This window comes from Oncorhynchus tshawytscha, linkage group LG13 (genome assembly GCF_018296145.1).
Source record: "Oncorhynchus tshawytscha isolate Ot180627B linkage group LG13, Otsh_v2.0, whole genome shotgun sequence".
Classification (NCBI taxonomy): domain Eukaryota; kingdom Metazoa; phylum Chordata; class Actinopteri; order Salmoniformes; family Salmonidae; genus Oncorhynchus; species Oncorhynchus tshawytscha.
Genome location: NC_056441.1, coordinates 44,570,805 through 44,591,846, shown reverse-complemented (window position 1 = coordinate 44,591,846; position 21,042 = coordinate 44,570,805). Strand labels below are relative to the sequence as shown.

General features: G+C 43.2%; 1 protein-coding gene across 2 annotated transcripts; it reads left to right on the top strand.

The window, feature by feature from the left end:
• Nucleotides 1-7,563: 7,563 nt before the first annotated feature.
• On the top strand, nt 7,564-20,783 carry rffl (ring finger and FYVE-like domain containing E3 ubiquitin protein ligase). Of its 2 annotated transcripts, XM_024441943.2 has the most exons (7): nt 7,564-7,779; nt 9,913-10,098; nt 10,752-11,174; nt 11,404-11,490; nt 15,843-16,053; nt 17,822-17,845; nt 19,759-20,783. In XM_024441943.2, exons 2-7 carry the CDS (start codon nt 9,922-9,924, stop codon nt 19,938-19,940), a joined length of 1,104 nt encoding a protein of 367 aa, XP_024297711.1. In that variant the 5' UTR covers nt 7,564-7,779; nt 9,913-9,921; the 3' UTR covers nt 19,941-20,783. The 2 variants fall into 2 exon arrangements, with proteins under 2 accessions (XP_024297711.1, XP_024297712.1); XM_024441944.2 differs by lacking the exon at nt 11,404-11,490.
• Nucleotides 20,784-21,042: the final 259 nt, after the last annotated feature.

The window sequence follows — 21,042 nt, the reverse complement described above, 5'->3', positions numbered from 1 at the left end:
AAAATCTATTTTAATTTGTTTAACACAAAAATCTCTGAAACTGGATACACTTATCTCTCTCACTAGCTTATAGCACCAGCTGGCAGAGCAGCTCACAGATTACTGCACCTGTACATAGCCCATCTATAAACTACCTCTCCCCTACTGTATTTATTTATTTATTTGTTTATTTTGCTCCTTTGCACCCCAATATTTCTATCTCTACCTTGCACATTCTTCCACTGCAAATCTACCATTCCAGAGTTTTACTTGCTATATTGTATTTACTTCGCCACCATGACCTTTTTTTGTTGCCTTTACCTCCCTTATTTGCTCATTTGCTCACATTGTATATAGATTTATTTTTCTACTGTAGTATTGACTGTATGTTTATTTTACTCCATGTGTAACTCTGTGTTGTTGTATGTGTCGAACTGCTTTGCTATATCTTGGCCAGGTCGCAATTGTAAATGAGAACTGGTTCTCAACTTGCCTACCTGGTTAAATAAAGGTAAAATAAATAAATAATTACAAACAAAACCAGATTTGCTTTAGCTTTTTCAGCAACAATGAAAGAATAGGTTCTGTAGTGCCATCGTTTGTGGGTAAGTTAAATGTTTAAATGTTTTTCTACTATTTCTGATGGTGTCATAATACAGGTACCAGTAGGCTGCTAATGCTGTTAGACACTAATCTCTGTAACTTGTGAGCAAGGGCCCAAACCAACACTCTTCTTCTCAGTGTCTGGACTTCAACTAGGCATCAGCTCACCCAAACGAATATTCACTTTATCTGACTGAAAAATAATTTACTTTACTTACTTAATTCATTCTGTCCCCATTTCTTTTACACACCAATATGTAAAATATTTGAGTTACTGATCTGTTCTATGTTAAATAGCGGTGGCTTTCATAATAGGCCTATAAAATGTATGTGTTTGTCTATTCCAGAGGGTTTCAGTCAATGACGAATGATTGTTGACTGAATCCGTAAGACCACACTCAGTCAGCTGTATAAGGAAATAAGCAAACAGGAAACCGCTCACCCAGAGGCGGTGCTCCTAGTGGCCGGGGATTTTAATGCAGGGAAATCAGTTTTACCTCATTTCTATCAGCATGTTAAATGCGCAACCAGGGGGGGAAAAAAGTATAGATCACCTTTACACACAGAGATGAGCACAAAGCTCTGCCTCACCCTCCATTTGGCAAATCTGACCATAATTCTATCCTCCTGATTCCTGCTTACAAGCAAAAATTAAAGCAGGAAGCACCAGTGACTCGGTCTATAAAAAAAAGTGGTCAGATGAAGCAGATGCGAAACTACAGGACTGTTTGGCTAGCACAGACTGGAATATGTCCTGGGATTCTTCCAATGGCATTGAGGAGTACACCACATCAGTCACTGGCTTTATCAATAAGTGCATTGAGGACATCGTCCCCACAGTGACTGTACGTACATACCCCAACCAGAAGCCATGGATTAGAGGCAACATTCGCACTGAGCTAAAGGGTAGAGCTGCCGCTTTCAAGGTGCGGCACTCAAACCCGGAAGCTTATAAGAAATCCTACTATACCCTCCGACGAACCATCAAACAAGGAAAGTGCTAATACAGAACTAAGATTGAATCGTACTACACCGGCTCCGACATCCGTCGAATGTGGCAGGGCCTGCAAACTACTACAGACTACGAAAGGAAGCACAGCCAAGCTGTCCAGTGACACGAGCCTACCAGACGAGCTAAATCACTTCTACGCTCGCTTCGAGGCAAGCAACACTGAGGCAACACTGAGGCATGCAATGAGAGCAGCTGTTCTGGACGACTGTGTGATCACGTTCTCCGTAGCCGACGTGAGTAAGACCTTTAAACAGGTCAACATTCACAAGGCTACTGGGCCAGACGGATGGATTACCAAACTGCCCAGCCCATGGAAAGATATGCAAGAACTGTTCAAAATACCATCATTACAAAAGTGTGTTGTTCTGCCCCAGGTACTAGCTCCACTCAGAACAGGTTCATATTCTCCACTCGCTCTCAATATGAACACACAGAAATCCGAACTGTCTCCACCAATCATGTGTCATTCAAGACATGCACTGTGCAGCTGAGCGAGGTGGGTTTGCCTTTGCTACTGGATATTGCTCAACCTTGCCACTTACTACAAGTTTTTCAGTAACCTACCACTCCAACAGCTCTCCACTTCCCTGTGTGGGTACTGTAGCTCCAAGATAGACATTGCAGGCACCCTCCATATCCCAGTGTACTACGGTGCCAAGCATCTACCTCCATTCACATTTTACATTGCAAAGCATAGTGCCAAACTCCTGGGCCTCGACCACTTCACAGGCTTGGAGATGACTGAGAGATGACAGTGGGTCTGCTATCGACCAGGCTACCTGCACCTGGCAACAGAACTGGCCAGCTCTGTTTGATGGACTGGGCTGCATCACAACCTTTACTCACAGGCCCCTACTAAACCTGGACGTGACCCCAGTCATGCAGCCACTGCGGTGTATCGCCTTTGCACTGTGTGATGATGTCAGGTACCCCTCCACCCAGCCCGCAGAGATCTTCGTCACACACGCTGGTGTGTCCAGATACACACACATGACTTTTGGACTTAGCTTCGCCCCCAACTGCTTCCAGAAGGTGATGAGTATCATCCTCGCTGGAATACCCGGGGTGGCAGTCTATCTGGACGACACCGTGTTCCATGGCCCCGACCTCCACATGACCATCGACTCCACAGAGTATTCAGTACTCTACTGCAGAACAACCTGACCCTGAATGGTGCAAGTGCACCCTTGCAGCTCCAGCCGTCGAGTTTGTGTGGTTCCGCCTGTCGGCCCCACTCATGCCGAACATTGAAGCAGTTCACCACATCCTGGAACCTACCTCAGCCTCTCAGGTGGCCTCATTCTTGGGCATGACAGCCTACCACCTCCGGTTTCTGCCCCACTACTCTCAGGCCACAGCTCCCATTCGCCAGCTCTTCAAGAAGGACGAGCCATGGGCTTGGACTGCGGCCTGCTCACTGAAGAGCCAGCTCACCATAGCCCCAGTCTTGGCTCACTTTGACCCCGTCTGTCCCACCAATGCCACCTGTGATTCCTCAGCTGGAGCACTAGGAGCTGTCCTCTCACAGCTGCAGAATGTCATTGAGAGGCCCGTCACCTTCGCCTCGAGGCCCTGAGCCCCACTGAGCAACAGTACCCTGTTGGTGAACGAGAAGCACTGGCCTGTGTCTGGGCGTGCAAAAGGTGGCACCTCTACCTGTATAGCTGGCTGTTCACGCTCCGAACCGACCACCTGTCCCTCACGACGCTACTGTCAGCCTCATGAACTGGCCCACAAGCCACTTCAGCTGCACAGATGGGATGACCGCCTCAGACAGTATGACTATCAGCTGAAGTTCACTCCGGGGAGGGATAGCACGGCTGCAGACCATCTCTCACGCTCAATCGACACTCCTACTCCAACCGTCTTGCCAGACGACAACGAAACAGAGCTTGTACAGCTTGCACTATTTCCCTGGCACCTTTCGCCAGGGTGAAGCATGATTTTTCTTGCTGGGAAGAGTTCTGTGTCTCTTGAGGGTTTTGCACTGTAGTTCCGAGTGGCCAGCGTGCGCATGTTCTATCCATGGCGCACAAAGGCCACTTGGGCATGGTGAAGGTCAAGCAGCAATGTTGAGACCTTGTGTGGTGGCCAAGCATCAACCACGACATTGAAGCCCTGGTCGGGGATTGTGCTGTATGTCTCCTCAGTGGAAATACAGGAAAGTCCCCCTCCCCCCATGCAGCCTCTCACAAAGCTGTTCCATGGCTATAAACACATACAGCTGAACATCTTTGGCAAGATCCATGGACGCGCAGTCCCTCACTATCAGCGCTTCCTGGTGGTGGCGTATGACCGCCACTCTAAGTGGCCAGAAGTTGTGTTGGAACTGTCACAGCACAGGCCATCGTGGACATCCTAGACAGCCTGTTCACAGGGTGGGGCCTACCCCTCACCCTCACCATGAACAATGGGCCCCAACTAACCTCTGCCGAGTTCTCCTCCTATCTCAGCAACAACAGATCTGCACTGCCTACTACAGCCCACAAGCTAACGGAGGGGTGGAACGCTTCAACCAAACACTGAAGAATGGTATCAAAGTGCACCTGGTCCAGGGGTGCACGTTCCAAACTGCCTTAAACCAAACGCTAATGCACTACAGAGCAAGCAAACACACAGCAACACAGGTCTCCCCGGCATCTCTAATGCTAGATTGGGAGATGGAACTTCCACTGTACAGACTCAGAACACAGAGCATGGCTGCACCGGCGACTAGGTCTCCCAAGCAAAGCAGGTAGTAACCAGGCACCAAAGAGCAATGAAACAGCGTTTCGACAAGGCACACAGGGTGAAGAATCCGATCATCCAAGTGTCAGACTGGGTTTGGGCCCAACTGCCTCAGCGGTGCAACAAAATGGTCTCATTCTGGTCGGACCCCTTGCAGGTCAGTCGACAACTGGGGTCCGCCACCTTCATGCTAAGCAATGGATTGCGCTGGCACGCCAGCCGCCTCAGGAAAGTCCCTGGCCCTCAAGGAATACAAATTCCCACTCCTCTTTCACAGGCCAGTAAAAAACAGACATACAGGCCAAGGACAGCCCTTGATGGATCTCCTCCAGTACATTTCACATTTACATTTTTGTAATTTAGCAGATGCTCTTATCCAGAGCGACTTACAGTAGTGAGTGCATACAGTTTTTGTACATACACCCACTACTACCACCCAAGCGCCAGCCTCTGTGGGCTCCCCAAGGGCCAGAGCCAAAAGCGGTGGTGGCTGAAGAACGGCCTATGCGGGCACGAACTCGCCCTGCTCATCTGGAGGACTACTTAACCTCTTTCCATTCTTAGGCTCCGTTAGGTAACTTAGCCTGTCTAGTTTGGAGAGTCATTGTTTACCTCTTCCATTTAAGGGTTAATGTTTTTCTCACAGGTATCACTCTAGGTTCTTTCCCTATGGAATTTTTTATATATGGTATCAGTCCCTGGTTTTGGAAAAGGGGGGAAATGTTATGTATGGTATGACGTGCTGTACGTCGTACTGTACGTTGTTATGGTTTACGACAGTGTGCTGCTTTACGTACTAATGGGTTGTCAGAATGAGTGGCACATGTCATTAAATGTCAGAGTGATGTACAATGTGAAACCGTGTAGATGTGCGTTCTTCTACAGCTAAGCTAGATATAACACTACTGTGGCAATTTGATCATAATGCAGGCCTACCAGAGTGGCCTACCATTAAAAACAATGGAGAAAATGCATTGCATAACATTTTAACATGGATATAGCTGTTCTATCATTCTGCCTACAGTAGCAGCCAATGTGTGGTTTTCAATGTAGGCCTACGTTCCATGACACTTTTGAAAAAAACATGCAGGGCTTGACATTAACCTGTTTATCAACTTGTCCTTTAGACAAGTAAGTGATTGAAAATGTTGTGTTGTGTGGTGCAAGAAATCACTTTACAAAATAAAATGCATTATTATTCCCATAAAATTATTACAGAGAATCAGACAAATTATGCTACCCCCTGCCTATTGGCTATTTAGCTTATTCAAGACTATTTTTTTTTTTAATTAAAAAGCTCTTTACCTGACTCACTTTTCAAAGATATCTAAAAATGTTTTGTGCTTTTGTATAGGAAGCTCAAAACACAGATGCGTTCTGCCTACAACAAAATCTCTTGCATACTTTGTTATGTTTCGGTATGTTGCAGTGGCTAATATTTCATTGATTGAATCGCAATTACCACTGTAAAGGGAAACGTTGATAGTGTTAACAAGGAAAACTCTAGAACAGTTGTAAACAAACTGAGTCAAATGCATGCCAAGATCTACCGCTCAGATTTAGTTTTGACTTGACTTAAAACGTATTCAACATGAACCAATTAAAAACAGTACTGTAGCAATTAGGTTTGTGAAGTAAGCTACAGGCCCAACACATTATCCCCACATATTGGCTTTGCTTGAATTGTTGAATTACGGACATGTTTTTAAATTATATTTCAAAATTTGAGGTAGGCTCTATGATCACACCGGTAACATATTTTTTGTTGTATTACTTGTGAAGCACAGCTGAGTGAGTATACATTTAAATATTTTTTATGTTACTGGGCTGGTGGTGCTTGGTCAGTCTCAGTGGAGGGAGAGAGCAGCAGACTAAGGGTCTGCCACTCAACATCCCTCCACTCTCCTTTTCCTCCACTGACCAAAAAGGGACACCGACTTCCAGCTGATGGCATAACTCGAGTCGCACCAAATTATATATGCATCATGCACAAATTCATGCTGTTTACTCCTATGAACAGAGAAAGTGAAATATTCCTTGATATTAAAAAAGAACCAAGCCGCTAATAATAACAACAATGCAAGCCTATAGATACACTTTACTACTCATTCATTACTGCTGCAGTGCTTGTTGTAGCGCTGAGTGGAAATAGTAAGAATGTACATTTTATGGCTTATAAAAGTGTTGAATAAAAAGTGTTGACAGTGCTGAGTAAGAACTTAAACATAAACTCACTTAGAAATACACAATCTCTTTGCTGTAGTCCATGACAGTCTCCCTCTAGTCATGTTTTTAAACGTTTGGAAATCTCACAGTAACAACTTTGCTGTAGCTTTATTTTATGCCTGCTACGTTACTGCAGACACCGTCTTCTGAGCCATCGGTTTGGCCAGCGGTTGCACTATAGTGAACTTGACTTGCTCTCTGGGCCCGCCGGGAAGGCAACGTTTGTACCTTCAGACATGAAATGGTTCAAAATGTCAACAGTTCAGGGCAGCTGAATCCCGTGCACCTAGCGTCAACAGGCAGAGAAGAAAAAAATATATATATATAGAAGCACATGGCTTTTTCGTTGGGTTTTTTACATAAATGTTTGGCGATCAACTAGGAATGGTTTGCAGATCGACCGGTTGGTGTCCACTGCTCTAGAAAATTGAGTAAAAGTTTAATCTCGTGCTTCTCTCTGTTGGATGAGAGATATTTCTGCGCGGCAGTCTCGGGGCTACCTTTAGAGAGAACATTGCTCACATATGTAATCGCTGCCAAATGTGTGAATATTTATGTAAATTTGATATTTTTGTAAATGCAAAAATGTATCTTAACAATTTAAATTTGTCATTATGGGGTATTGGGTGTAGATGGTTTTTGAATTCATGCTGTAACAAAAAATGTGGAATAAATCGAGGGGTATGAATACTTTCTGAAGGCACTGTATGATGGGGATATATGATACCCGTGATAATCATCCTTTGCAGTACTATGTTTTACTGCTTTTACAACCAAATAGTGGCAGAGACATTCTGGATAAACCAATGGGTTTACAATGTGTGATATTTATTTGCAATGTAATTGATGGCATGTAATAACTTTAAATTGTTGAAGACTCTATTCATTAATCGCGTCGTTTTATTAGTGTCCACCAGAGGACACTACTTCCCTGGAAATAAAATGCTTGCAAAATTTATGAAAACTTTCGTGCGTGTCTGCATTCAACTAGCGAGTCGAAATGTACGTGCACACGCATCAGCAACTCTCTGGGGCGATAGAAACTGGCCGGGGGAGTGTCACTGGCTAGAAGCACTTTCTTCCTGTTTCACTCCAACTAGCTAACTTCGATTTATTCCTTGTCATTTTGTGAGTGTCGGAGAACATTAGCTCCACAAAAGTCATCCTTAGCTCGCGAGCTACTTGCCAGCTGCTGCTAGCACGCGTTTCACGACCCCGGGCTTCGTGTCGAGGTAGCTATGTCGATCATTTCAACTCGATAAAGTTAGCAGCAGGAGCTAGCTAGCTTCTAACGTTAGTTTACTTGCCAGCTAGTATGGGCAGATGGTCTGCGTTCGCTAGTATCTGAACAGCTCAAATGTATTGGTAACTCAACGTAGTGAATTTACTTTTTGTGGTCTGTTAGTAGGCAAACAAGTGACTGACAACAGCAGATTAATGGGAACACGTATTATGAAAAAAAGCTAGCTACATTGATTTCGAGTCTTAACGTTACAGCTTTCTTTCCGGTCTTACTAAATATTTATTTGGGAGGATGATGGCGTGTCCATCTGTACGGGGACATCCCCCACAATTGTTTTGGTTCTGTGCCTCGTTCTGAGTGTGGTGGCTAACTACATACCGTATATATGGGTGGCTATATCTGTTTGATTGTGGACCCTATGTCTTTGTTTTGGACTTTGCGACCCTGCAACTATTGCTGTCACAGTGTAATGTAAGTTACAGAAGTTGAATTAATGTCCACTAAACCTAACTAACTAGGTATACGTAAAGCCTATTGTAGTGCAAACGGTGACAATTGAGACACACTTGCTGTGTGGGGTTTTGAGTAGTCTACTCTGGTTTCTCAGTTCTCAGGCTGTCTTTCACTTTGTATTATTATCAATCAGAAAATGTAACATTACATGGACATGGTCAGACTAATGTTAGTTTTACAAGTGATTCCTTCATTGTACAACTAGGCTTCCTTAACTCTGCACTGCATTCAGGTGTGAAACCTTTGCAGTTGGCCCCTGGATGCCTGAGGCACCAAGTCCCTTTTCCCTCAGCTGTTCTCCACTTGATGCAGCCTGGTGGCAGGCATTTCCTTAGCAGCAGCTGTTGTGGATCTGCCTTGCTGTTTGGTAGGCGCTGTTAGTTCTGTCTTGTTTTGGTCTCTATGGCAGTGTGTTTGTGTGTAGCCTAGCTATTAAGTTCCACAGTGGAACCAGAGAATAAAACAAGTGACTGAGAATTGGCCCTGCAGTAGTTGAAAACTGATCAATCCTATTGTCAATTCTTGAGAGATTGAGGGTGTAGCCTAAAGTTAGTTAGTAGACCTCACCTTACATGCTGTAAGGCCTGTATGTATTCATAAAGCGTCTCAGAGTAAGATTGCTGATCTAGGATCCTTTTGACCTTTTTGATCATAATGAATATTATAAACCGGATGGTTTGTGCCCTGAATGCATATTTGCTGAAAAGCTTTGGTATATGACAAATGTATTTTTACTGTTCTAATTACGTTGCTAACCAGTTTATAAGGCACCTCTGGGGTTTGTGGTATATGACCAGTATACCACGGATAATGGCTGTATCCAGGCACGTGTAGTCATATACCACACTGCCTCAGGCCTTATTACTTAAATATTGCTTGGACAGGGGGACTTGATCCCAGATCAGCACTCCTACTGAATGCCAAGGTAACCTGTCTAAATGACTATCACCCCGTAGCACTCACATCTGTAGCTGTGAAATGCTTTGAAATGCAGGTCATGGCTCACATCAATGCCATTATCCCAGACCCCCTGGACCCACTCCAATTCACATACCGCCCCACCAGCCTGTGCTCCTGCAGCTCTGACTGAAAACAAGCTCTGAATTAATGATGGGAGCCTTACTTCTGGTAGCCAAAAGCCAGCTACCTGCTCTCCTTACTGACAAAAGTTTGAGGCCAACGCCATTCACTTCACATCTCTCATTTCAATTGCAATCCCAGTGTCATTGATTGAGCTGTATATGACATTGCACGTCCGAACATAATACCACCAATGCACTGTAACATCAGCACTTCAGTTATTTTTGATATATCCTAGCCTACCTACTCAACCTCTCTTACAGCTCTTTCTCCACTGCATTACCCCAGCCCTTGCTCATGCCCTTCAAATAGCTCTAAAGTTTGCCCCACTCATACATACCCTGCCTCTTTAGTCACTCACTACTCACTCTGTTCATGATCTTGCCCATTCAACACATCCACAATCCTTACTCTTTTCTTTTTCTCCCACAAACTCTTAACTCAGTGGTCTGTCTTCACTAACCCACTCTCAATATTAACACGGGTGTGTCCAGGTGGTGAGACCATTTAAGAGTTGGTGTGTTTCCAGGTGTGGAGCATGTGGACGTCCTGCTGTAACTGGTTCTGTCTGGACACTGCCACGGTGGAGGAGAGCAACAGCAGCATGCGTCACCAGGCCTATACTAACTCAGGTTACAGCAGCTACCCATCGCCCCCACTCCCGGAACACACATGCAAAGCCTGCGGAAGCCGCTTCGTCACCCTTGCCAGAAAGGTAAAACACTCTCAGCCCAACCCTTTCCCAAATCCGGCCTTTGAGATCTGTAGAACGGCAGGTTTTTCATCCATTCTCTCTAATCAGTGGTTAATTCAGACCTGGCCAATTAGAAATTGATCAACATTGATAAAATACTTATCCAGAGACAGGTGAACTCATGGATATCATTTTTATGTATCTGTCCAGTATGAATGAAGTTAGAGGTAGTTTCGTGAGCCCATACTAACTAGTGTTAGTGCAATGACCGGAAGTCTACCGGAACGGCTAGCTTGCTGAGAAAAGAGAACCAGCAATACTGCAGACCTCAAGGCTCGACTCTTGACTATCCATGCTGCTCTTAGCTTTTTTCTACACTCTACAATACCTCCATTATCTAGTGGAGGCATGAAAAGGGTAAAAACCAATTGCAATGGTTATGTACTTTAATGTACCGGAACTAGCCTCAGGGCAAGATTTGAACAAGACGAGCATTTATGCTTCATGGTCTTCAATATTTAGACATTACGTTGTCAGTGTCCGGTTGGAGCAAAGCCTGGGACAAGTTTTAAAAGGAACTCTTTTGGTCCCATACTTTACTGAATTATAACAGCCAGGGAGGGAAAATATGCTAACAGACACGTGATTGTGTGTCGGTCGTCTCTCCCCCGCAGCATGTCTGCGTGGACTGCAAGAAGAACTACTGCGGCAGTTGTTCGGCCCAGCTTGAGCCCCGGCAACGCCTTTGCCACACTTGCCAGCGGTTTCACGGCACGCTTTTCGAGCGCACCGAGCTGATGAAGCTCAAGGTGAAGGACCTGCGCGACTACCTCCACCTGCACGAGGTCTCAACACAGATGTGCCGTGAGAAAGAGGAACTGGTGGAGCTGGTCCTGGGACAGCAGACACCATCATCCTCTGGCCCAATCATAAACCCTCTGACCCAAACACAGACCCCCACCGTGACCCAGCATGAGACAACTCCTCTTCCAGCCCCCACTACTACTACCACCACCACCGCACCCTCCACACACCCTGACCCCACCTCCACAGACAATGTCCCTTCACAGCTGCCACCCACTCAGGAGGGCAGTCAGGTGAGGCCCGAACCCAAGAGAACCTACACACGACTAACCCCTTACCCTTGTTTGTCTGTCAACCATTAATTTACAATTTTGTCCATCGCCTCACCTTTTGTGTTATGTAGCATTAACAATAGCTTGAGAATAGATTACTAACCTTCTGTATGGCCCCTTCAGTTAGAGCATGGCTAACTCTAGCTTGCTAATTAAGTGTTTTTGGTGTGTGGTGGGTTTTTGCTCGTAGACCCCGTCTGTGTTGTTGCCCTTGGGTCCTGAGGAGCCACTGGACACTGAGGGAGATACAGAGCTGCAGGGAGAGCAGGAGCTGCAGGTACTACAGCCTGACCCTGCTATAGTAGTACTGATGGCCCTAGCCATGGTACTACTATAGCAGCGATGGGAATCCTCTCCTTAGCCCTGGGCCTTTATTCATAAAGCATGTCAGAGTAGGAGTGCTGATCTAGGATCAGCTCCCGCCTGATTCATTAGTCTAAAAGACAAAACAATTATATGATTTTTAGATCAGTGCTTGATTTTATTTTAAAATACATCAAAATGTTACACCAGGCACCAGATACATATACCAACATTTCAGAGGATTATAAACACAGTCTAAATACTTGTTTCCATTGTGGTCCTCTATTGGGAGGCAAGGGCTGCAGTTAAAAAAACAAGTGACATGGGCACTGCCATAGATTCATTCAATCATACAGTGGCCAAATATTTAAATGTGTACAAAATATAAAGGCTATCTCAACATTAACCATGTCTTGCAGGAGTGTTTGAACCTACGACTGGCAGAAACAGTTTAAAACAAAAATCTGATGGGAGTTTGTTTCACTCTACCACTGCTGTATATAAAAATGTGTTCTGACCAGTAAAGTTCTTGAATCTATATGGCACAAAGTCTGTGGCACTGCCTCTGGTGGTGTAGGAATTAGTCCCTAACCACATAAAAATAGTTTTTCAGATATTGGGGGGGGGGGACTGTACCCTACACAATTTTATGGGCCAACTTCAACTGAATGACCCTTTTATCAACTGATAGCCGCTGTAGTTCACAGAGCTGAGGATGTACAACATGAGCCCAAGGTCTAAGATTCAGAATGACCCTTGACATTTTATTCTGAGCTGTCTGTAGGTTGTTCTTGATGAACTTGGGGAACCACTCTACAGTACCAGGTAGTGCACACAACCAAAAATCAAAGTGAGGCTACACTGATGCTGCTAAAAGGGTTTTCATGGTCCCTTTGTCTAGAAAAGTATTTCAGTTCTTGGCTCATACTCTGAGACACTTCATGAATACAGGCCCTGATCTCATATGGGTCTCAGAACCTGCTTAGGTTGCTAGATATATTTTTGTTTTTACTATGTGTGCCCTATACAGAATGAGAACAAACATTCTGTGAAATAGAGGCCTGTGACATTTCCCAGATTTGACCTCCATTGACGCAAGATGGGTTTCCTTCCTAGAAGCTTTTAACTGTGATGGCTAGAACCTGCTTTGGCAGGAAGTTATTGAAGGCTAGCATTCTCAGAAAGGGTAAAGGTTGATATGACGGATTTACTACGACTTACTATGTTAAATATTAACTCAATTAAGGAAGTTGACCGTTGTATTATTTGTTAGCAAATCCGCACAACCTCTCTGGTTAATGGTGGAAACTGGAATTGAAACTGTTTGTTGGATCATTGTAAATATTAGAAAGAGGTGTCCTATAGTGCCAGTCAAAACACACCTACTCATTCCAGGGTTTTTCTTTATTTTTACTATTTTATACATTGTAGAATAATAGTGAAGACATCAAAATTATGAAATAACACATGGAATCGTGTAGTAACCCAAAGAATTGTTGAACAAATCAAAATATATTTGAGATTCTTCAAAATAGCCACCCTTTGCCTTTAACAGCTTTGCACACTATTGGAATTCTCTCAACCATCTTCATGAACGCATTCCAATTAACCGGTGTGCCCTGTTAATTTGTGGAATTTCTTTCCTTAATGTATTTGGGCCAGTCAGTTGTGTTGTGACAAGGTAGGGCCAGTATACAGAAGATAGCCCTATTTGGTAAATGACTAAGTCCATATTATGGCAAGAACTGAAATAAGCAAAGAGAAACGACAGTCCATCATTACTTTAAGACATGAAGGTCAGTAAATCTGGAAGAATTCATTTCATTTCAAGAACTGAAAGTTTCTTCAAGTGCAGTCACAAAAACAATCAAGTGCTATGATGAAATTGTCTCACATGGGGACCGCCACAGGAAAGGAAAACCCAGAGTTACCGCTGCTGCAGAGGATGAGTTCATTAGAATATCTGCACCTCAGATTGCAGCCCAATTAAAAGATTCACAGAGTTCAAGTAAAAGACATCTCAACATCAACTGTTCAGAGGAGACTGTGTGAATCAGGCCTTCATGGTTGAATTGCTGCAAAGAAACCACTAAGGACACCAATAAGAAGAAGAGACTTGCTTGGGCCAAGAAAGACGAGCAATGACATGAGACCGGCGGAAGTCTGTCCTTTGGTCTGATGAGTCCAAATTTGAGATTTTTGGTTCCAACCGCTGTGTCTTGTGAGACGCAGAGTAGGTGAGTGGATGAACTCTGCAAGTGTGGTTGCCACCGTGAATCATAGAGGAGGATCCACGGATGCTTTGTTGGGGACACTGTCAGTGATTTATTTAAAATTCAATGCACACTTAACCATTATGGCTACCACAGCATTCTGCAGCAAAATGCCATCCCATCTGGTTTGCACTTAGTGGGACTATCATTTGTTTTTCAATAAGACAATGACCAAACACACCTCCAGGCTGTGCAAGGGCTATTTGACCAAGAAGGAGAGTGATGGAGTGCTGCATCATTTTTTTATTTAACCTTTATTTAACTAGGCAAGTCTGTTAAGAAAAATCCTTATTTACAGATGACCTGGACTCCACAATCACCTGACCTCAACCCAATTGAAATGGTTTGGGATGAGTTGGACGACTGCAGGGTGAAGGAAAAGCAGCCAACAAGTGCTTAGCATATGTGGGAACTCCTTCAAGACTGTTGGGAAAGTGTTGCTGGTTGAGAGAATGCCAAGAGTGTGCGAAGGTGTCACCGAGGCAAAGGGTGGCTGCTTTGAAGAGTCTCAAATATATACAATATTTTGATTTGTCTAACACTTTTTGGTTACTACATGATTTCATATGTGTTATTTTAATAGTTTTGATGTATTCACTATTATTCTTGAATGAGTAGGTGTGTCCAAACTTTTAACTGGTATTGTATGTGTTTATTGTTCTTGGCTTCTGTGCCAGTCTGCCGTCTGTTCATTGTTAATCTATCATTCTCGCCTGTTATGTTGGTGGTGATGGGGTAAGGGTTTTGAATGGGTGTCAGAAGGCCAGGGTTGGTTAGGTTTTGGTAAAATACGAGGTGGAGATAGACCAAGGATAATGGTTTCAAAACAATTTTACCTTTTTTAATTGATCATTTTAATTTAAAATGTCATTTTAAGAGGTTACCATATTTTTGTAAATTTTTGCCAACATGCATTACAAATGTATTACACCACATGTTTTAATGTATTAAACTTTGGCACATGCCATTAGGCTATAGGAGGATTGAAAGTGTTAAGATACGGCTGGGATAGAGTAAGGGTTGGGGTCAAGATATGCTCTGCGTTTGCTGAAGGACAAGTGTAATTTCAGACTTTTGAGACCCTTTCAAATTATTTTTTCATCTTGACATATGGTGAGTTTAGATATATTTAGTTTACTCATACTGTATGACTGTTTTAGACCCTCCAGTGCCATTGTGCTCAAACAGAGTCCCATTGTAGAGCAGTGTTTTGTTGTTTGATGGCTGGCTCTCCATGTTTGCATGGTGTGCCCCATTATTCACATGTCTGTCAGAAATGTAGGCCCTTGTAGCCAAGCAGTAATCTATTCTTATCCCCACTGATGGATTTCAGCTTTGGCATATAATGTGGCGTGTTGCCATTTCCTGCACTGTGGCTGTGAATGCCCCATGTGACTGACACTGTTCCTCTTAATACAGTTTGGGTTGGGGTAGCTAAACAAGATAGTTGATGTTCGCAAATTGTCGACCTAGAAATAGATCTCAAAGAACCAAAATCCATCTTGTGGTGTAGGTTCTAGGCCCGTCTTCAGTGTCTAAGAGCAGTAGTACTGATCTAGGATCAGTTCCCCCGTGTTGTTAATAATAAGGTTCCAAAAAGGCTAAACTGATCCTAGATCAGCACTACTTTGAAATTCTTTATGAATATGGGCCCTGTTCACAGTTAGTGTATGGATGGATCCCTTTAATCAATAATTCTGACATTCAAACATGATGGCTGTCAATGTGATGTGATTGTTCACGATTTCTGTCTGACTTTAGAAAATCAGGAATAGCCTATCATTTGTGTCATTCCTTTCTAATGAACCTGTAACCTTTTTCACTAGATTTTTATTTTATGCCAATCAAGCGCGCGTTAAGGAGGGTGCAACGTACTGAACATGGCTGTTAAATGTCAGGAATCGAGCTGAATTGATACCTGACTCTTAAATACACGAGTTGGTTATAGATCAATGCATGTCCGTTTTACAGGCCCTTAACACAATGTATCTGAACGTTCCACAACATTGTTCACTATTGAATGCAACTCTGATTTTGTTATGCTGTTGCTCAGTCCTCAGACACAGATGAGGTGCTGGCACCAGGCCGCAGGGCGTCGCTGTCAGACCTGGCCACGGCAGATGACATCGAGGCCCTCAGCGTCCGGCAGCTCAAGGAGATCCTAGCCCGTAACTTTGTCAACTACAAGGGCTGCTGCGAGAAGTGGGAGCTAATGGAGAGGGTCACCCGCCTCTACCATGACCAGAAGGACCTCCAGAATCTGGGTAAAGGAAGTTTTACCTTTAATGATTGTGATATATGGTTGTTTTCCCTACCGGCATCATAGTTGAACTGGGGTGTATTTACTAGGAATGAAACGGAATCAAACAGGACGTAACTGGGAGGGACATAGGACGAAGCTGTTCGGGACATTCTGAATTTGTCCAATAAGAACCTTGTTTTTGTTGAAAAAAAGATTGTTGCAAAGCAGTTTACTACGATGTGCACTAATAAATACACCCCGGATAGTAAGTTGTTCTGGATAAGAGTGTATGCTAAATTACTCAAATTTAGAGGACTGTAATATGAGACATCCTGTTTGAACTTCTATTACAGAAGCTCACTGTTTTCGCTTACTCACTTAGCTAGGTTACTGTAAGGCTAATATACAGTGCAAACCCCTCGACTTTTTCCATATTTTGTTACGTTACAGCCTTATTCTAAAATGTATTTTAGAATAAATAACAATAGTCACTCTGACAGAGCTCCAGAGTTATTCTGTGGAGATGGGAGAACCTTCCAGAAGGACATCCATCTCTGAAGCACTCCACCAATCAGGCTTTATGGTAGAGTGGCCAGACGGATGCCACTCCTCCGTAAAAGGCACATGACAGCCCGCTTGGAGTTTGCCAAAAGGTACCTAAAGGACTCTGACCACGAGAAACGAGATTCTCTGGTCTAATTAAACCAAGATTGCACACTTTGGCCTGAATGCCAAGCGTCACGTCTGGAGGAAACCTGGCACCATCCCTACAGTGAAGTGTGGTGGTGGCAGCATCATGATGTGGGGATGTTTTTCAGCAGCATGGACTGGGAGATTAGTCAGGATCGAGGGAAAGATAAACGGATCAAAGTACAGAGATCCTTGATGAAGACCTGCTCCAGAGTTGGGGTGAAGGTTCACCTTTCAGCAGGGCAATGACCCTAAGAACGCATCCAAGACAACACAGGAGTGGCTTCGGGACAAGTCTCTGAATGTCGTGAGTGGCCCAGCCAGAGCCTGGACTTGAACCCGATCTAACATCTCTGGAGAGACCTCAAAATAGATGTGCAGCTACGCTCCCCATCCAACTTGACAGAGGTTGAGAGGATCTGCAGAGAAGAATGGGAGAAACTCCCCAAATAGAGGTGTGCCAAGCTTGTAGCGTCATAACCAAGAAGACTCAAGGCTGTAATCGCTGCCAAAGGTGCTTCAACAAAATACTGAGTAAAGTGTCTGAATACGTGATGTGATATTCCCGTGTAAATTTGCAAACATTTCTAAAATCCTGTTTTTGCTTTGTCATTATGGGGTATTGTTTGTAAATTGAGGTGGGGGGACGACAATTATAATCATTTTAGAATAAGGCTGTAATATGACAAAATGTGGAAAAAGTGAAGTGGTCTGAATACTTTCCAAATCCGCTGTATATAATTATTAGAACCTCCGATTCCCACTTAAACTGAGGCAGCAACACTGCAGGTGTTGCATCTTCCACCCCAATATGTTTGTAGTTTCACAAATTGTTGTGAAAATTCACAAATTATGGAAAGGCAGCTAATGATATGGCATGTGCATTTGTTTGTCTGATTTGAGGCTTGACACATGCAACATGAAATACCTCTCAAATTAAATGTTTTACTATTACTGAAGTTTATATCTTGTAAAACAACAGGGAATTTGTTAATTGACATTTTTTGGTTTTATTATTCCATTTTTGAAAATGAATTGCATCATTCAAGGAAGTGTTTAACATGCTTTTTTTTTATTTTATTCTTTCCTGTATCCTCCAGTTTCAAGTACAAATGACGGCACAGGTGAGCCCCCCCCCCCCGCGCATTTAAGGCAATGCAAAGCTCCCCGAGATGAAAGCTGAAACTCTTCCGCTTGGCATGACAATGGTGAAAGTGCCTTGAACAATCAATTATGAGCTTTAGGTATTATAACTCTCCGATTTAATAAGTTGGTTGAGTGTTAACTTCTTATGGCTGCAGGGGCCTCAGTCTGTTGCTAAAATATGCATATTATTATTAATAGTATTGGATAGTAAACACTGTTTCTAAAACTGTTTGAATGATGTCTGTGAGTATAACAGAACTCATATGGCAGGCAAAAACCTGAGACGAAATCCAAACAGGAAGTGAGAAATCTGAGGTTGGTCGATTTTTAACCCAGGCCCGATTGAATTCACAGTGGGGTATGAAGTTGCACTTCCTAGGGCTTCCACTAGATGTCAACCGTCTTTAGAAACTTGAATGAGGCTGTGTTGTGGGACTGAATAAGAGCTGAATGAGTCAGGTTACTGGCAGAGAGCCATTTCCTGGTCACGCGTATTCCACATGATATCGACCTGCACATGATTGCTCCTCTAGACACAAAGGAATTCTCCGGTTGGAACTTTATTGAAGATTTATGATTAAAAACATCCTAATGATTGATTCTATACTTAGTTTGAAATGTTTCTTCGACCTGTAATATAACTTTTTGAAGTTTTTGTCCGAAGTAATGCTCGACCTGCACGAGCGTTTGGATATGTGTACCTATGTGTACAAAAGTAGCTACTTGAACATAAATAACGCACATTATCGAACAAATCAAGCATTTATTGTGGAACTGCGATTCCTGGGAGTGCATTCTGATGAAGAACATCAAAGGTAAGGGAATATTTATAATGTGATTTCTGGGTTCTGTTGACTACAACATGGCTGCTAATTTTATTATTTTTCTGAGCGCCGTCTCAGATTATTGCATGGTTTGCTTTTTCTGTAAAAACAATTTTAAAATCTGACACATCGGTTGCATTAAGGAGAGGTACAGTGGGGCAAAAAAGTATTTAGTCAGCCACCAATTGTGCTAGTTCTCCCACTTAAAAAGATGAGAAGCCTGTAATTTTCATCATAGGTACACTTCAACTATGACAGACAAAATGAGAAAAAATTCCAGAAAATCACATTGTAGGATTTTTATGAATTTATTTGCAAATTATGGTGGAAAATAAGTATCATATACCTATGATGAAAATTACAGGCCTCATCTTTTTAAGTGGGAGAACTTGCACAATTGGTGGCTGACTAAATACTTTCTTGCCCCACTGTATATCTATAATTCCATGTGTATAACTTGTATTATCATCTACATTTATGATGAGTATTTCTGTTGAATCGATGTGGCTATGCAAAATCACTGAATGTTTTTGGAACTAGTGAACGTAACGCACCAATGTAAACTCAGATTTCTTTATATAAATATGAACTTTATCAAACAAAACATACATGTATTGTGTAACATGAAGTCCTATGAGTGTCATCTGATGAAAGATCATCAAAGGTTAGTGATTCATTTTTATCTTTATTTGTGCTTTTTGTGACTCCTCTCTTTGGCTGGAAAAATGGCTGTGTTTTTCTGTGGCTTGGTGGTGGTGACCTAACAATCGTTTGTGGTGCTTTTGCTGTAAAGCCTATTTGAAATCGGACACTGTGGCGGAATTAACAACAAGATTACCCTTTTAAAACGGTATAAGATACATGTATGTTTGAGGAATTTAATTTGAGATTTCTGTTTTGAATTTGGCGCCCTGCACTTTCACTGGCTGTTGTCATATCATCCCGTTAACGAGATTGCAGCCCTAAGAAGTTTTAACAAGCTGTCTTTGGTCAACTGAGTACAAGCTAGTATTTAATGAAATGTGTTTCTGTGTAAGGGTGTTTTTTCCCTTGTTTCTTTCTCCCAGACCCCAGTGGTACCCCTGGCCAGGAAGAGAACCTGTGTAAGATCTGCATGGACTCTCCTATTGACTGTGTCCTGCTGGAGTGCGGCCACATGGTCACCTGCACCAAGTGTGGCAAGAGGATGAACGAGTGCCCCATCTGCAGGCAGTATGTGGTGCGCGCCGTTCACATCTTTAGAGCCTGAGACCTACTAAGCCTTGGGAACCCCCCCACTTCCCCCCCACCTACCTCCCGTAAATTAACAAGGGACTTGCTACATGTGGCCTTACCACCCATAGGGCGGCAGGGTAGCCTAGTGGTTAGAACATTGGACTAGTAACCGGAAGGTTGCAAGTTCGAACCCCCGAGCTGACAAGGTACAAATCTGTTGTTCTGCCCCTGAACAGGCAGTTAACCCACTGTTCCTAGGCCGTCATTGAAAATAAGAATTTGTTCTTAACTGACTTGCCTAGTTAAATTAAAATAAAAAATTATATTAAACAAAATAGGCTAGACCAGGGGTATTCAACTCTTACCATATGAGGTCCGGAGGCTGTTGGTTTTCTGTTCTACCTGATACATATTTGCATCTACCTGGTGTCCAGTCTGTGATTAGAGGGGAAAGCATTGGAAATGGCTTTTGAGGTCCAGAGTTGAGTTTGAGGGGACTAACCTCCTCTCCCTCCAGTTCTCCACTGCTCTGATGGTCCTGGAGACCCAGAGTACTGGTTCCCCCTGCTGGAGGGATGACCAGGGGAGGTTATACCTTCAAGAAACCACACAAACCCAATGACTGGACATGGGCACTTCCTCCTTTTATTGACTGGACTCCTACAGCTCATATCTTAAAGCCGATAAGGATATTATGTCATATTATTAGAATAAGAGTGCCTAATAACAAATATGTATTTTTCCTTTGGAGACCTACTACTAGTAAATACATATATGACCCCTTACTGTATATGTATATATGTATGTATGTATGTATGTATGTATAGTGCCTTGCGAAAGTATTCGGCCCCCTTGAACTTTGCGACCTTTTGCCACATTTCAGGCTTCAAACATAAAGATATAAAACTGTATTTTTTTGTGAAGAATCAACAACAACTGGGACACAATCATGAAGTAGAACGACATTTATTGGATATTTCAAACTTTTTTTAACAAATCAAAAACTGAAAAATTGGGCGTGCAAAATTATTCAGCCCCCTTAAGTTAATACTTTGTAGCGCCACCTTTTGCTGCGATTACAGCTGTAAGTCGCTTGGGGTATGTCTCTATCAGTTTTGCACATCGAGAGACTGAAA

Bases quoted from the DNA above. Each gene is read 5' to 3' on its own strand.
- rffl (XM_024441943.2), top strand. From the start codon at position 9,922: ATGTGGACGTCCTGCTGTAACTGGTTCTGTCTGGACACTGCCACGGTG. The intron at 10,099-10,751 runs GTAAAACACTCT...TCTCCCCCGCAG, and splicing joins TCGTCACCCTTGCCAGAAAG to CATGTCTGCGTGGACTGCAA. The intron at 11,491-15,842 runs GTACTACAGCCT...GCTGTTGCTCAG, and splicing joins AGGGAGAGCAGGAGCTGCAG to TCCTCAGACACAGATGAGGT.